The 18,919-nt window shown below is 35.7% G+C and overlaps 1 protein-coding gene across 2 annotated transcripts in view; it reads right to left on the reverse strand.

The window, feature by feature from the left end:
* LOC145268831 (TBC1 domain family member 13-like) overlaps positions 1–18,919 on the reverse strand; it is a 176,242-nt gene that overhangs the window by 136,954 nt on the left and 20,369 nt on the right. For both annotated transcript variants that reach the window (XM_080124490.1, XM_080124489.1), the window contains exons 2-5: positions 16,376–16,449; positions 8,501–8,541; positions 5,929–5,990; positions 778–871 (exon numbers count right to left, since the gene is read on the reverse strand). In XM_080124490.1, the coding sequence (XP_079980616.1) occupies positions 778–871; positions 5,929–5,990; positions 8,501–8,541; positions 16,376–16,449 (271 nt within the window). The remainder of the gene's footprint in view (positions 1–777; positions 872–5,928; positions 5,991–8,500; positions 8,542–16,375; positions 16,450–18,919) is intronic.

Consider the following 18,919-nt stretch of genomic DNA (forward strand, 5'->3'; position numbering starts at 1 on the left):
TTATTTCTTGCAATATTACCCCAAGCAAGGCACAGTGTCACTTTGATGTAGGGAGCTACTACATAATTTGCAGGGATACTATGTAGGGAGTTGAGCAGCGAGATGTCTGTTTACATTGCGCTTGAACTTCTGCATGTCAGTACAGTCAAGAGAGCCGGGACCCGGAAGGGAATTCCAAAGTCTAGCAGTTCTGGGGAAGAAACTATTTGAGTAGAAGGCTTTCCTACTTACCGGGTTTTGTTGGGTGTATTTATGTTAAGGGGGTACAAAGGTTTGTAGTTCGTCGGAGCACCTACCATTAAAATACTTGTAAAACAGAGGGATGCAAAATTTCGTCGATGGGGCAGTCGTTGAAGCCTAGTCGACAATGCAGGACCTATGAAGTTGGCGACTCTTTTTTTAGTGTCGTCTAAGAACGATAGACTAGTAGCAAATGCACTAGCCCAAATGTGGCAACAATACTCCATGTATGGACGAATGGTGGCCTTGTAGAGGTACTGGATACCCTCAGGTGTAACTTTCTAGCGTGGTAGAGAGAGCCCACCTTTTTTGCAAATAATACAGATGATCAATCCTCAACTCAATAATACAAATAATTGTAGTTTGTTGGCGCACCTACCATTAGATTATTTGTAAAACAGGCTGAGGGATGCAACATTTTATCGATAGGACAAAGGTTTTTTATATTTTATGTTTTGTCATGGGCACGCATACAGATATTTCTTTATTTTTTAATATGAGGCAATTCTGGACAAGAACACCAAGCTTGATACTTACATGGTCCTCCATAGTGACATCAGTGGTACTCTTATCGTTTGCGGTCGATCCTGGTTTCATGATCATTTCGTGTACAAACTGGGTATATAAAGCTCTGTAAGAAATGGAAGTCAATATCAGACGGGGATATTAATCTATGTGGAACTGGAAGCAGGAAGACGAGGGATCGAAACATTACAGATCATTCCAAATTTCCTGTTTGTAGAATACTCTCATAGCTGTTGATTATGACAGCACACTTACATGGCTTCATATCTAAATTCACATCCATTTGAAGGTTAATTAGTTGGCTTTGTGACAGAGTTCAAATCTCCCAACCAGCAGTAATTATTATTTCCTGCATTGATGCTTCCATAAGCATAAAACCCTAGCATCTGTAAGCCTAAAAAAAACATTAATATTTATTGAAAAAAAATGAAATAGTTGTTATAAAGCCCCTTTAAGAGATTAAAGTTGAGCCCTATTTGATGAATTTTTTTTTTTTCTTTTCTTTTTTTTTTACAAGGAGGTCACCACTTATCAAGGCCCGGAAGCCACTCAGGTATAAGGGTTATTGAAAGTACAGTACGTTAGTGTGGAGATTTAATGAAGTGTTTACTTAAGAGGGTGGTTCATTAGGAATTTGTTTACGTTGGATTTGAAGACATCCAAGTTGAAGTCAGGTGGGAAACAGGCAGACGGAACAGAGTTCCACTGGCGTGCTGTTCTAAGAAAGAAGCTTTGTTCATGGAATCTAAGTTTTGATTTAGGCTCAGATAGAGAGTGAGGAAAATTTTTGACAGTGGCTTCAGCTAGACGGATGTTTTTCATATTTAAGAAAAAAGGAATACAACTGGCATGCATGCATCATTTCAAATTTCCTGTTTGTTGAATACTCTCATGACTTGATTAGGACAGCCTACTTACAATGCTTCATAACTATCTAAATTCATTTACTATTTAATGGCTAATTGCCATTATTCGAGAGAAAAAAAAAGCACCAACCCGAAAAGCCAAGGTTGACTTTGTTGAATTTGCGGAAATCTCCCGACCGGCAGTAATTATCATTTCCTACACTAACGATTGCTTAAGCATGAAGTACTAGTGTCTGTAGGTATAAAAAATTAAAAATTATAAATTTTTTACGTTTCTGAATTTTCGGAGATGAGGATTGGTTCGTATTATTTGGATTCGTCGGACTACTGTTCTCATCTTGAGTGTCATTTGTACAACGTTTCGGTTGATGTAACCTCAGACCTTCTCCAGGTGTACTTTGTTGAACATCCAAATTCCCGAGTCCGACAGAAACATTCCTGAGTTCGACAAGATACACCTGAAGAAGGTCGGAGGTTACCTCGATCGAAAAGTTGTGAAAATGACACTCAAGATGAGAACAGTAGTTTGATGAATCCAAATTATAAATATTTATTCAAAAAAATATAGTAGTTTTATTTTTCATCTACCGTATAAAAAATAAATTAAAATTTTGAAACAAAAATAAAAAATTGGAATTCATTATTGAGATTTCAGCCAACTATTCCTCTGGCCTTCATCAGGTGGTAACTGCGATGGATAGGAACTCTGAATCTCCTGACTGCATTCACTGAAATTACTGCCTTCAGTAGTTGTCGTCTCACAATGTTTTGGCCAAGTAAGCCTCTGGCCAGCTTTGAGTAAGATTGAAACCGCTATCTTCAGACAATTCTCACCTGGAACCGTAGAGATTATGACCTGATGAAGGCCAGAGGAATAGTTGGCCGAGACGTCATGAAACAACTAATGAAGATGAGAATAATAGTCCGCAATAAATAAAAATTAATAAACAATACTCATCTCAATGAATTCCAATTAAATAATATAAAAATATAGAAATTTAATTTTCATAAAGAAAATAATTTCTAAGCGATTATTTTTCTTTTACAAAAAAGTAAAGATATACATTTTCGATCTTAAGTTAGAATAGCCGACAAGCTGAACATATTTAAAATACAGAAAACTTACGAAGGGAAGTAACTCGTGCTAATTTTACATTTCAACCTAAAATTACTTTAAACATTAAAATTAAATCTATTTAAACTTTACTAGTTCGGCAGGTTTTGCAATCTGTTCCAGGCATAAAGCATAAAACAAAAGAGGCACTTGTACAGTTTAATGAAGACATTAAAAAAAAATGAAAATATTGAAAAAAAGGTTATATTGTACGTATCCGTTTTGAACTGAAGATCTCCGAAAAAAATTGCATTTAATTTGATCAAGTAGTTTTTTTTCTGTTTTTTTTACAACGGAAAAACACGTTTTTATGAGAGCGCATTGAAGGCAGATTCTTGAAATTTTTCTTAATTTTTGTTTGAAGTTTAGAAACGCCACGAGTGATAACTCCAGTTAAAGCTCCCTCCCCATCTTTAATACTAACTTTTCCTAAAAATAGAACCTTTTGCTCGGTAGCATAAATTGTTTTTTTTGCTGTAAAAAAAAAAAAAAAAAAAAAAAACTACTTCATGAAATTAAGTGAAATTTTTTTTTTGGAGAACCTCATTCCTTAACGAATACGTACAATTTAAACTTTCTTCGATATTTTCATTTTTTAATGTCTTCATTAAGCTGTGCAAGTGCCGAATCTTCTATATATACATGGTGTCCCAAAAGAAGCTGACGGATTTGAAATTTAAATTCAACTAAAAGAACCTCTCTACAATAAATATCGACTCCTTGATGGTATAATGACTCATGATGACTTTAGTAAAATTAATCTAGATTTTCTGAAATCTTTTTTTGCTAGTTTGATGCTTCTATTGTGCTATCTTATATTTGATCAATTCAGCTTCTTTTGGGACACCCTATACAAAGGGTGTAATGTGTGTGTGTGTTTGTATGTCTCGCAAAAACTTCCAACATATGCGTCAGAACCTGACCAAGCTGGTACAATTTTAAAGCTCGACCCTTCAGATGACAAATATAAAAAAATTGGCCAAAACATAAATTTCTTCACCCTCAACTGGGTAGTTTTTTTACAAGGAGGGGTCGGTTTTTGAGTTTTGCAAAGTCATAGTCTCGGTTGGATTGACTATGCTTAGTTTCAACGCTCTGGACTTCTGATTAAACTGTACCACAAAAGACTTTGGAATCGGAAAGCAGATCTGAGTTCTTCTTCAGAATTACACTAACATTTTTATTAGAAAAAGAAAAGAAACTGAATAAGCTGTGGGATGAGGAATTAGAGCATTATGGGAGAACACACAGATGGTCAGTGACAATATGTATTTTAGTTGGTTGGTTTTTAATCGTACATTATTATTGGTTATATCTGACATGAATGTTTTTTGGGGAGTTGGATTTTTCGTTTGGGTACCTGTACAGTTTAATCAAGACATAAAAAAATGAAAATATCGAAAAAGTTTAAATTGTACGTATCCGTTATGGAATGAAGTTCTCCGAAAAAAAAAAAAAATCACTTAATTTCATCAAGTAGTTTTTGTTTTTTTTACAGCGAAAAAACAATTTGTTATGATACCGAGCAAAAGGTTTGATTTTTAGGAAGAAAAGCTAGTATTAAAGATGGGGAGGGAGTGTTGGCGCTTTAACTGGAGTTATCTCTTCGTGGTGTGTTCTAAACTCCAAATAAAAATTAAAAAAAAAAAAAAAACAAGATGTCTGCCTTCAACGTGCTCTCATAAAAACGTGTTTTTCCGCTGTAAAAAACTACTCGATCAAATTAAGTGAATTTTTTTTTTCGGAGATCTTCAATTCAAAACAGATACGTACAATATAACCTTTTTTCGATATTTTCATTTTTTAATGTCTTGATTAAACTGTACAAGAACCTTCATTTGTTTTTTTTTATGACTTGGGAGTCACCACTTATCAAGGGCCAAAGGCCACTGAAGGCAAAAATGAAAAAAAAAAAAAAAAAAAAATCCAAGGTATGGTTATTAAGAAAAGTGCAAACAAAAGAACAGATGAACGGGGGGGGGGGATCAATAAAATTCATCAAATTATCGAGTTTTAATCGTATGTTTTAATGTGGAAAAGTTGTATGACCAATTGAGTATGTGAAACAAGGGAGATGACCCTTGACTAAATTGAAAAATCAAGGGTCAGCCATTTTTAAACCAAAACATCTCAGAACATAATTGTGACTGGATTTTTTTTTTTGTTAAAAATTCATCCGGCACATCTGAATCATTTTTCGTAATTTTTGCAATCTATACTAAATCCTGAGATGAAAAAAAAAATGAACGAATCTCTGGTAAACGAGAATTGTCTCCCTTTGCATAATTACAAATTGTAAAAAAGCGCCTGATTTTGACCATGATATTTCGACCATGATATTTCGACCATGATATTTTCAGTCCAGGTCAAAAATTTCACAGAATTAGAGCATTTGATATTTAAAAATTTTATGTATGGATTTGATGCTGCCTGATAACAGAAACATCACACAGTTTCAGTATCATCGGTTAAGTAGTATAACAATAACATACTGAATTTTCAAGCGTCTACGAAAACTTTAAATATCTGTGAAAAAAAAAAAAAAAAAAGTTTCGAAACTTATTGTACACACCTCGTACAGTTTTCTTTTTAAAAAATTTTTTTTTTTACATGTTATCACTTATCAAGGCCCGGGAGCCACTCGGGGATAAGGGTTATTGCGTGTACAGTAATCAATGGGATAATATCATATTAATCGTTAGTAATGGAGATCTGACAACGTGTCTTACTTAAGGGGGCGGTTTATCAGGAATTTGTTTATGTTGGACTTGAAGACATCCAAGTTGTCATCAGGTGGGAAACAAGCAAACGGAAGAGAGTTCCAAAGGCGTGAACCCCTAAGAAAGAAACTTTGTTCATGGAATCTACGTTTTGATTTAGGCACGTTGTCGACATGAACTTGGTTAAACAGATTATTCATGTTGTCTATTTTGGTCTGTTTTTTTTTTGGGGGGGGGGGATCTTTACAAGCGAAGGGTCACTGGCATGGAGATTCTTCTCTCTTCAGGGAATATGAACGAGTTTAATGAGTATAACTGTTTCGTATTCTTGCTAATACCACTACCTCCCTCTTCGGTATTCCGTGTCCTGTTTGCCATTCTTCCATGATAGACATTAGTGTAAATGCCTAGACAGCTAATTTACAGCTATTATCTACGAAAAAAAACAGTGCACAAAACTCACCTTTGTTTCTCTTTCCACGAATGCCATTCCTCTTTCTTCAAAGGGAGATAATTCAGCAATAACTGAAAAGAAAAAAGAAAACATTATCCTGAAAATACGTTCAGTTGATCGGTTACCTGGCACAGTTTATGTAGGAGTGCCCGTAAGGAATGGCAAGAAAGGAAATCGGGCACGCACATTTAACTCGATCTAAGAAATTCGATAAATCACACACACACACACACACACACACACACACACACACACACACACACACACACACACCAAGATGCTGAGTGCTGTCAACAGCGTGTAGAGTTTTTATTCATATCAAGTCGAAAATACATCCACGGATATCAGTCCGACATAGGTCCAGTCATTGTGTTGTCTTCTAGCCCTGCTCTGTCGGACTGAGCTACAATTCTGTTCACTCTCAAGCAGTCAATCCTAGTGGTGTAACAATTACTTTTGCTATCCGGGGCACTCGTAAGATTTACCCTTCATACGGAGACAATTTGTATTTATTTAGATACTGCCAGTGTGACCTTTTTTTGGGGGAAGCTGGTTTTCCCCCACATTATAAACGACCTTGTGTCTAATTTGCTTTCATGAGGAAGCAAATATATATATATATATATATATATATATATGATTGATATGTAGTTTGCTTGAAGCATTGTGCGGGATAGGTATGTAGTAGAGATTTAGAAGGCTATCACAATGCGAGGAATGAAATATAGTCATTATTGGTAATGTCTTACTTGTTATGTCTGAGACAAGTCGTAAGATTTACCGCCCCACCCGCTTCTGCTGGCCGTTAATAATCCATTAACCTTCAAAATTCCAGAAAGTCCTCAAAATATTTATTTTTCTATGGAATTACAATCATGGATCTAAAATCCGTTTAAAAATATTCAAAAGCACAGCCTCCTAATTTTTTTTATTCTGCCCGAACAGATCAGAGGGGATTGCAAATTGCATTGTTATGATGACTGAACTTGTGCATTCATGACCTGAAAGTTTCATCTCTCTGTTGCATGTATTGACGGTGTGAGACTCTAAGAAAGAAAACTGTCGTGGACGTGCATCAGAAGCAGAGATGCGGCATTAAGTTTCTCCGCACAGAAAAATTGAACCGATCAACATTCACCGGCACCTGTTGAACGCTTACAAAGCTGATGCAGTTGATGGTAGCACAGTTAAAAGACGGGTTCATTGATTTCAGAGTGGTGACATAACTTTTACCAACGAAGGATCGAAAGAGACCAACAAAAATGCATTGAGAATGGTGGTGACTATGTAGAAAAATAAACTCTGGAACACTAAAGACTGCTCGTTTTAATGCGACCACTCCCGTCTTCATAGGAGAAGTTTTCTTTTACTTCCTAGATTGTAATATCTCAAATTCACAAGCAGACATCATCTCTATCTGTTTTGATCGAGTTTTAAAAAATTCCCTCGTTTCGAGTGTTTGTCTTTTTCGTATAAATAAAGCGAAACTGATCGAAGCAAATGCAACCGCCTGGCCTTCCGGTCGGGCAGTATCTGTTCCGTAATTGGTCCTTTGTCAATGTAGGGAAAACCCTTCATACCGAGACAATTAGTATTTATTTAGATACTGCCAGTGTGACTCTTTTTGAGGGAAGCTGGTTTTCCCCCACATTATAAACAACCTTGTGTCTAATTTGCTTTCATGAGGAAGCAAACAAATCTATATATATATAGATATATATATATATATAAAAGCGAAAATGTGTGTGTGTATGTTCACTTTTTGTGTATGTCCGAGAAAGGCTTTTTTCTAACAAGCGATCGGTCAACTCACTTCTTAAAACTGTTTATATTACGTCTAAATGATAATATCTACGAGTTAACAACGGGGGTCGCCTTTCTATTTAATTTGCCCGAGTTTGAAAAGCTAAATATTCAACATTTTTCAATCGCCGCGTATGGATTGGGATTTTTCGTATAATAATAAAAGCAAAACGAAGCTTAAGACATCGTTCCCAGTGCGCTCGCTGGGAACGTCCAAAAGCAATCAGCTTTGATCAATGTGGAGTTTCTCCTTATATCAGACAATTGCTATTCAATTTGGACAATCCCCTTTTTATGGGGGAGCTGGTCCCCCCCTCCCAACATCTTGGGGAAACAAAAAAAAAAAAAAAAAAAAAAAAAACTATAAAAGCTGCCCTGCAATAAATAAAATACTGCCCCGCAGTAAAAGTTGACCTCATTAAGTCATTAAGTACCGGCACCTGCCAATTCTTAATACGTAAATAAATTCAAACATGTTTCCGTTACTATTTCATGGTGGCCCAGTGGTTAACGTCGCACATTTTTTTTTCACACTTTAATTTACAACTTCGCCTCAAGGATTCGGGTTCGATCCTTCATACATACCTACCAAAACATTTTTTTTTAAATTTTAACCCCTTCCCCTTCCAACAAAAGCACCAGGGCAACGATTTTTTATTATTCTTTTGTTTTGATTTACCCAAAACCACACACACCTCCAAACACCGGGCACCACTATACCAACGAGTCAAACGAGCTGGCACAAAAGAAGCAGGAAATAGATCTTCTAAGTTCTCACCTTCCAGGATATCGACCTGTAACCTGATTCACAAGGACAACCTGAAATGAAAAAATAGGATTTATTATAATTATAGTAATATCGATTCACAAATAACGCAGCGTTTTATATCTGTGACTAACTGTGATGGGATAAGCTGACTTAACCATTTCAGGAATAAATGGACTTACCCAAGAAGTCATACCTACATGGGATTTAACAATTGGTTGGTTGGTTGTTTTTGTTTTACAGCATATCAACCCTTTTCAGGTTATTTAATGCCGAATCCAAAGATTTTCAAGAAAAAATTTTTAATAGAATATATTTGTTGTTTTCAAGTCAGTTTCTATTTAACCCATAGTTGGGACTCTAACAGGTACTACCAGTCCGGGTCAGAGTGGACCTGGAAGCAATGGTAATTAAAGGGTCGCTCCACACTCCCCAAAGCCCGCAAGCTGGGGCCTCACCACTGGATATCGTTTAAGGTCATATCCAGGACCTTAACAATTGGATCCTCGTCACTTACTCAGGTGGATAAATTCAGTTTCCTTGGGTCACGCTTAAGACTAGACAATGCATTCTTAAGGTGTATGTTTGACCTGTCTTGTTATTTGTTTGTGAAAGCTGGACTATCTGCTCCAAAATGCAGAAACGCATTAATAGCACAGAAATTTGGTTTATGAGACAAATGTTAGGGGTCGTTTGGAAAGATCACATTTCTAACGAGGAAATATGGACTAGATGTGGATGAATTAAAGGATTGCTGATGTGCATATATGTGTGTGTTTCTACCTAACTGGATATGTTTTTAGTGTTTTTATTTAATGTAACATGTTTATCCAGCTTGAAAAACGGTGTTTACCAATGTATTGGAAAATCAAAAATGGTGCCTGACTCTTTGACACAGTAAGCTTTTTTTTGTTTTTTTGTACATGGGGGTCACCACTTATCAAGGCCCGAAGGCCACTCAGGGATAAGGGTTATTACGTGTACAGTAATCAATGAGATAGTATTGTAGTAATCATTAGTATTGGGAGTTTTGATAGAGTGTCTTACTTAAGGGGGCGGTTTGTCAGGAGTTTGTTTATGTTGGACTTGAAGAGGAGTTAAAAATAAAAAACTATACAAAATACTGTTAGAAACTTGCTCAATATATGTTACCGTGACATGGGCTGACATATATTCGGTGGGTTTTTAACAGTATTTTGTATAGTTTTTATTTTTGGATGCACTAAAGGAATGTTGATGGAAACTATCATGAAAAGACAAATGAATTTCTTAGGACGTATTTACCATTGAAGAGGCGTAGAACATTTAGAATTGACTGGCAGAATGCGAGGATCGAAAAAACAAGGTTGACCAAGATGATGACCAACTTGACTGATTGGATAGGATTACTGTCACAAGCTGAGCTGTTTTGGGCTATGGCTAGCCACCCGCATTGGAGTGACGTGGTCACCAATGCTGTTTGCTGGCAAGATGATGATAATGATGACCCAAGATAATATAGATAAATGATAATAATAAATAACAATGATCATAAATATAGATAAATGATGACAATGATGTACCCGAGACAATAAATATAGTTAAATCTATAAATATAAAAGCAAAAATGTATGTATGTATGTTCGCTTTTTGTGTATGTCCGAGAAAGGCTTCTTTCCGAGAAGTCGACTCACTTCTTCTTAAAACTTTTTATATCACGTCTAAATGATAATATCTATGAGTTAACAACGAGGATCACCTGTCTATTTAATTTGCTCGATTTTGAAAAGATAAATATTCAACATTTTTCGCTCGCCGCATGTGGCTTTTTCGTATAATAAAAGTGGAACTAATTCTGAAGGTATTTTTCCGGTCGGTTGCGATCACCAAAAATGTCCAAAAGCAATCCGTTTTGATTAATGTGGAGTTTCTCCTTATATCAGACAATTGCTATTCAATTTGGACAATCCCCTTGTTATGGGGAGCTGGTTCCCCCCCCACCCACATCTTGGGGAAACAAAAAAAAATAAATAAATAAAAGAAGCATTCCCGCAGTTAATAAAATAGTACCCTGCAGTCAAAGTTGGCCTCATTATGTCATTAAAACGGGCACCTGCCAATTGTAAATACTTAAATAAATTCAAATGTGTTTCCGTTAGTATTTCATGGTGGTCCAGTGATTAATGTTGCACTTTTTTTTCACACTTCAATTTCTAACTTTGCCTTAAGGGTCCGGGTTCGATCCTTCATACTTAGCTATGAAAACTTATTTTTATTTTAACCCCCCCCCCCGGACACAAACACCCGGGTGACCACACACACACCTCCAAACGTCCGAGCAACGCTGGGTACCCCCCCCCCGCTAGTCTATAAATATAAAAGCAAAAATGTATGTATGTATGTTCGCTTTTTGTGTATGTCTGTAAAAGGCTTTTTTCGCTGGACTTCTCGGTCAGCTCACTCGTTCTTAAAACTTTTTATATCACGTCTAAATCATAATATCTAAGAGTTACGAACAGGGGTCGCGTGTCTATTTAATTTACCCGACTTTCACATGCTATTTTTTCCATATTTTTAGATCGTCGCATGTATCATTCGCTCTTCAGTATAAAAAAGCGAAACTGGATTCAAATCGGAAGTTCCCGGTGGTCTCCGGAAAGCGATGTAGACGTTTGGTCAATATCGGCTTATAATTGTCATATCAGACGATTGCTTTCATTTCGAGACGAGATACTCCCCTAATAAACGGGGAGCTGGTTTCCCCCAAATTTGTGTAAAAACAGACAAATCGACTTATTGACCCTATTAAAAACTGTCCTGCAGAAAATGTTAACTACTGACTAAATATTGTTTACGTGGTCATAACGTTCGCTGAAAATGTTAACTCCACGATTTACTCTTGACCTCATTAAGTCATTAGGTGCGGGCATCTGTCAATTCTCTTCCTACTTAAATAAATTCAAATGTTTTTCAGTAACTCTTTCTTGCTGGCCGATTGGTTAATGGGTCATGTTTTTTTCACATTTTATTTCCGAACTTCACCTCAGGGCTTCGGGTTCAATCCTACCTACATACCCCAACTTTTTTTAAACCCCCCCCCCATGTTTCTCACATGGGCAACGCTGGGTACCCCCACTAGTCTATATATATAAAAGCAAAAATGTATGTATGTATGTATGTTCGCTTTTTGTGTATGTCTGCAAAAGGCTTTTTTCCGGCGGGTTCTCGAGGCCGTTGCTCATTTTAAAAACTTTTTATATGCTGTCTAAATGATAATATCTTTGAGTTAACAACGGGGGGGGGGGGTCGCCTGTTTATTTAATTTGCCCGACTTTGAAACGTGAAATATTCAACATTTTCGGATCGCTGCGTGTTGCTTTCGCTTTTCAGTATAAAAAAAGCGATACTTGATTCGAATCTCTGGCCCACGGCCAGTGGTCTCCAGAAAGCGATGTAACGTTTGGTCAATGTTGGCTTATCATTGCCATATCAGACGGTTGCTTTCATTTCGAGATGAGACACTCCCCTAATAAACGGGGGAGCTGGTTTTCCCCAAAGTTGGGTAAAAAACAAACCGGGTTATTGACCTCATTAAAAACTGTCCCGCTAGTCTATAATATAAATCTCACCTGTCTGTTTAAATGTATGTATGTATGTATGTCTCGCAAAAGCTTTTAACAGAGGCGACGGATCCTGACAAAATCAGTATCATTTTAAAGCTCCCCATCTCAGACGACAAATATCGAAAAATTGGCCAAAAACATTAATTCCTTCACCCTAAACTCGGCAGTTTTGTACAAGGAGGGGGTTGATTTTTTTCACAAACATTTTAGCAAGTCATCATCACCGCTGGATTGACTTCAGTTAATTTCAATGGTTTTGACTTCCGATCGCATCATGGATACATCGGCTAAGACATCAGATTTTCTTTCACTTTATTTTATGCCTTCACGTCATGGGTTCGAGTCTGCCTGCCTACTACCACTATTTTTTTTTTTTTTTTTTGGTTCAACACACATCTCCAAACACCCGGGCAATGCCAGGCGAGTCTCATATAACACACATATGCAAATGCATACAAAATGCAAAATGACGTCACTGTAAGAAAAAAGACTATAATAAGGAGAGAGAGCACATTAGAGAAAACGATCACAAGGATCACGTTCGAGAGGATGGAGGTCAGAGAGAAGGAGCATGATCACGGTTTATTCAAGAAAGTACCCGGAAATAAATGTCCTTGTTACAAAACAAAGAAAAAAAAAAGAGTCAAGTTATTATTTGTCCTATGTTCCTTGCGACGTACTCTGCTACAACGTGTTGGGTCTACATGTGTAAACGTGTCTAGCATAAGACTTATGGCAGCAATTCAAACCATTCATTTGGCATTACAGACACGTAAGGTTCTCATCAATACTCAATAGGGCAGAAACTTGTCATTTTCTTTTTTTTTTACATGGTGGTCACCACTTATCAAGGCCCAGAAGCTACTCAGGGATAAAGCTTATTGCGTGTACAGTAATCAATGGGATAGTATCGTAACCGTGTCTTACTTAAGGGGGCGGTTCATCATGTTTTGCTTTTACGGTATCTCAACCCTTTTCGGGTTATTTAATGCAGAATCCAGTTATTTTGGAAAAAAAAGTTTTTATGCTCCAAGTTCTTTATATTTTCAAATATTTATTCATGATCTTCAGTTTGGTTGTTGTGATTGTAGAGGAAAATTGTTTGTTTTTTTTTTTTGCTTTTTATCATGCAGAACATGATTGAGTTTTGGAAAAGGAAAGGAAAAAAAAAACAATAGTATACATTATTCATATTATTTAGATTCTTTGGACCACTGTTCTCATCTTGAGTGTCATTTTCACGTTTCGGTCGGTGTAACCTCCAACCTTCTTCAGGTGTATCTTGTCGAACTCGGAAAGAAATGTTTCTGTCGAACTCGGAAATTTGGACGAAACTTTGAACAGAACTCTTTATATACTTCATGGGAGTAGCATGCTCTCGTTCTGTCAGCCATGACTGGATAGAGCTCCTAAGTAATTCGCAGTTGTATTTTTCGGGCGCCTACACCGAGAATTGAACCTTCGACCTTCAGGTGAATATCACTTTTACAATCGATTTTTCAAAGTAGACTTAATAATATAAATAACCATCTCAAAAATTCAGAAAAGAAATAACATCAATGTTTGGTGCAGTTTATGTCAGGAAGCCAGTATCTCCAGACATTCTGATCTGGTAGCACCAGGAAGCCCATCTTTAAGACTAGCATTGCACATCCGTCCTATCACCCGCATACCATTTCTCTCCATGCAACGCATATCCTCAACCCTCACTGGCACAATTTCACTTTTACATATTGTCACACTATGCACAGGCATGATAGACTCCTCTGCTCAACAGTGGAAATGCTCTGCTGGTTAGTGATGACAGAAGTTCCATTCTAAACGTAATCACACTAGCACCTGCTCAATCTTAGCAGTTTACGAGAGGGGGGGGGGCGTTCCAAAAGTACTGCCACCTATTATTTTTTTTATTCCGCCCGAATGGATCAGAGGGGATTGTAAATTGCATTGTTATGAGGACTCAACTTATGCATCCATGACCTGAAAGTTTCAATTCTGTTGCAGATATTGACAGTGTGAAACTAAGAAAGCAACACCTTGTCATGGGCGTGCGTCAGAAGCAGAGATGCATCATCGAATTGCTGGCAAAAAGTGCACCGAGAATGGTGGTGACTATGTAGAAAATTTTCTGGAGCACAAAAAAGGTTGCTCGTTTTAAATGTTACCGCTCCAATCTTCGTAGCTGTTGTAGCTGTTCAACTTTTGGAGTTCAAAAAAAAAAAAAATAGGAGGCTTTATTTTTGGAACGACCTTCGTATACGCGGCTGATATCATCATGACAATTTGCAGCGCTATCAATTACAGCTCATTAACGACTCATTAGTACGAGTTATTGTTATAAACAAAAAAAAAAGGGAGATAAAGGTCAATTACCACAAAGGGAGGTTCAAAGGTCATGGTGTATGCGATACTTGTCCAATATATGCCAAACAGCTGGAGCAACGAATCAACCTAACATAAATTACACACTGTCTTTTATTGTGTTATTCCGTGGTTGATTGTTCTTATTCTGTCAGACTAGCATACCTAACCAGTGTTCCTAAAATAATAAAAACGCTATAAAAGTATCCAGTTAGGTAGAAAAGTAACTTGCCTTTGATAACATTTATTTGTTATATGTTTGTTTTTTGACAACTTTTTCGAATCTATGTGTACAGTAAAACAAACCCAAACAAGTGTACTGTGAAACAGTGCCACAAGGCTGCTTCCCAGCTGACTACAACAATGAATAATACCATAATTACATTGACACAGTAATTCTCATTAAACCAACAAAGTTAAGCAATATTGGACGAGGCCAGAACAAGATGGGTGGACATTTCAGTATGTATTCAGGTAGACTAGTAAGTAAGGGAAATGAATACTCCTGTCTCGTAGAGTTTCAGGTCACCCTTGAGAGAGGTGTAGCACTTGTTAACTGTTCAGAATATCAGAGAAAGGCTAACATATAGGGAAATTTCTCAGGAGTTTCTCGGCCATGGTGAAGGCAATATATCTAGAAAAGAAGGGATCGGTTAAAAAAAAAAAATTTTTTAAACTTGATAGAGGGAGTTGTGCATCAATAATGCACAAAACAACCATTTAGCATGAGCATGGAAGTAATATGGTTCAGTAAAAAAATTAGAAAATGGAAATTATATAAAAGATATGGAAAATGAAAAAAGATATGGAAAATGAAAAAAGATATGGAAAATGAAAAAAGATATCGAAATTGAAAAAAGATATCGAAATTGAAAAAACATATCGAAATTGAAAAAACATATCGAAATTGAAAAAAAAACATATCGAAATTGAAAAAAAAACATATCGAAATTGAAAAAAAAACATATCGAAATTGAAAAAAAAACATATCGAAATTGAAAAAAAAACATATCGAAATTGAAAAAAAAACATATCGAAATTGAAAAAAAAACATATCGAAATTGAAAAAAAAACATACCGAAATTGAAAAAAAACATACCGAAATTGAAAAAAAACATACCGAAATTGAAAAAAAACATACCGAAATTGAAAAAAGATACCGAAATTGAAAAAAGATACCGAAATTGAAAAAAGATACCGAAATTGAAAAAAGATACCGAAATTGAAAAAAGATACCGAAATTGAAAAAAGATACCGAAATTGAAAAAAGATATCGAAATTGAAAAAAGATATCGAAATTGAAAAAAGATATCGAAATTGAAAAAAAAAAAAAATGAAAAAAAAAATGAAAAGGAAAAAATGGAAATGAAAAAGAAAATGGATATAAAAACAAAAAACCTGTGAACACAAAAAAAAACGAAATGAAACCAAAAATCAGAAAAACAAAAAATTAGAATGGGAACAAAAAAAAAAAAAAAAAAAAAAAAAAAAAAAATCGAAAAACAAATAAAAACAAATGGAAAAACAAATTAAAAAAAATGGGAAAACAAAAAACGGGAATGAAAACGCAACACAGGAAAATGAAAAAGGGAACAAAATACGGGAATGAAAACAAAAAACGGGAATGAAAACAAAAAAAACGGGAATGAAAACAAAAAAAACGGGAATGAAAACAAAAAAAACGGGAATGAAAACAAAAAAAACGGGAATGAAAACAAAAAAAACGGGAATGAAAACGCAACACAGGAAAATGAAAAATGGGAATCAAAAAAATAGAAATGAAAACAAAAAACGGGAATGGAAAAAAAAAAAAAAAAAAAAAAAAAAAACGGGAATGGAAACAAAAAAAAAACCGGAATGGAAACAAAAAAAAAAACGGGAATGGAAACAAAATTATGAAAAAAAAAGAAAAAGTTTGACTTACCACTAAAACACAACTTCCGTAATTTATCCATGTTGATTTCTTCAGATCCCAAAAGATCAGAAAACTGTTTCAACCTGAAGAAGAAAAAACAATACATAGATGTTTATATAAATAAAATGATTAAATTTACATTTTTTTTTGTTACTTTCCTCTGAAGTAATTCGTAATTGTTTCCTTAGAATCAAACATATTACGAATTTAACCTTCACTCTTCAGAAGATGCCACTTTAGAATTGATTACAACTCAGCACTTTTATCCGTTGTGCCACAGGTCCTTTTGGAATAATTACATATTTGTTTATGATTTAGAAATTTTTTGCAAAAATGATAAACAAGAATAAAACTATTTTCTTTGGCATTGGAAGCAGATTACTCAATATCCTTTTAAAGAGATAAAGGTAGTAATACTTCAGTGGCATTTTTTTTTGGGGGGGGGTTCAAAAAGTCAGACATTTGCAAGAAACAAAGCGAAGAAACAATTTAATTTTAAAACCGGTTATAGTCAGTTAACATACTTCCTAACTTCCAGTGAAATGCTACCGGAAGTGGTGACAAGGCAAATCAGTTCCTTCACTTTTTTCTCTCACACCTATATCTCTCCTTTGCATGAACTTTTTTTTGGTCCCCTGACAAAAGCAAGGTGGACCTATAAAGTCACCTTCGTCCATTCATTCGTTCGTCTGTCCGCACTTTTCTCAATAAATACACGTTTTTGAAATCTTGCACAAACATTAAACATGATATGAGTAAAAAAGTAATAGAACGGATTTTCCGAGAAAACTCTGGTTTGTACCCCCTCCCCCCAGGAGTAACTTTCAGGTTAAAATGGCTAAAATTGACACTTGTGTTTATTAAACAAAATTGATGCCTTGGATTTTTATAAAACTTTCTGAAAAGTTGTAACTAACTGATTTCTATATAATTTTGTTTGTCTATACTTCGCGATAACTCTTGGGTGTGCCCCCGGGGCTCTTTTAGGGCTAATAAAAACACTCCATTTTTGGGACTATTTTACCATATTTGTCCAAAATTTTCTGTGTATGTCTATTTAGCAGTTTTGCATGGTGTTGAACTCAAATTTACATATGTTAAAGCCTTGGGGACTTTTGGGGCTAAATGGGTGGTGGTAGGGGGTGTAATGATGGACTTAGTCATTTCTTTTTTTTTTTTTGCATGGTGCAGAACTCAAATTTACATATGTTAAGGCCTAAAGCTGCAGCGTTTGTTCATTTTCACCAGGATTTGATGTCCCTGTCTGGGGCGAAATGGGGGAGAGGGGGGGGGGGTCAAGTGCTGAACAGTTATTTCTTTTTATGCCTTGTTCACGGTGGACTCACGGGGGACCATGCATGCTCCACTTGTTTTATTTTATTTTTTTAATTTTTTTTTTTTATTATTTAATAATCATTGAAAAGACACGTTTTTTTTACGTTTGAAATTTTGTTATTTTGATTTCAATAATTTTATTTTGATATTTTCATAAACATATTTCTTATACAAATTCAAATAAAAAAAAAAATATTTTTATAATTTCATAAGCATATGTCTTATAAAATTTCAAATAAAATACATTATTTTTTTAAATTTTGATATTAAAAGTGCAAATAAAGACTAATCATGTTATTTTTATCCATATAATTTTGTTAATTTAACTAATTGTATATTTTTAATACACTCAGTCATGTATATGCGAGCAACTACATGAAGCAGGTCAACTTTTGACTACGGGGTAGCATTTCATTTAGTGCGGGAATGCTTTTTTTTTTTTTTTTTTTTTTCCCCAAGATGTTGGGTGTAGGGGGAAACATTATAGGAAAAGGCCTAACCTACATGCGGCGAGCGAAAACTGTTGAATATTTATCTTCCCAAAGTCGAGCAAATTAAATAGACAGGCGAGCTCCATTGTTAACTGTGAGATATTACGATTTACATGTGATATAAAAAGTTTTAAAAAGTTGTTAGGCGACAGACCGCTCCTCTGAAAAAAGCCTTTCTTGGACAGACAAAAAGCGAACATACATTTTCGCTTTTATATATAGAGACTAGCGAGGGGTACCCGGCGTTGCCCGGGTGTTTGTAGGTGTGTGTGAAAAAAACCCGAAATGTGAAAAAAAACAGGTGCCTGTGAAAAAAAAAAAACGAAGCTTTGATGACGCACAGTTGGAAAATAGTGAAGTGTGAAAAAAAAACAGGTGCGCGTTTTTGATTGACGTGACGGCGATAGCTATTCAGCAGTTAGCATTTTGTGCGGGACAGTTTTTAATGAGGTGAATAAATCGGTTTGTTTGTTTTTTAAAAACCCGCTCCCTGTTTATTAGGGGGGGCGTCTCATCTCGAAATGAAAGCTACCGTCTGATATGACGAAGTCGACATTGACCAAACGTTACTTAGCTCTCTAGAGACCATTGGCTTTCGGCCAGTGATTAGAGTCAAGTTTCGCTTTTTTTTATACCGAAAACCGAATGTAACGCGTGCCGATGCGGGAAATGTCGAATAATTAACGTTTGAAAGTCAATAAAATTAAATAGACAGGCGAGCTCCATG

This window comes from Euprymna scolopes, chromosome 44 (assembly GCF_053919585.1).
Source record: "Euprymna scolopes isolate OS-2025 chromosome 44, ASM5391958v1, whole genome shotgun sequence".
Lineage (NCBI taxonomy): Eukaryota > Metazoa > Mollusca > Cephalopoda > Sepiida > Sepiolidae > Euprymna > Euprymna scolopes.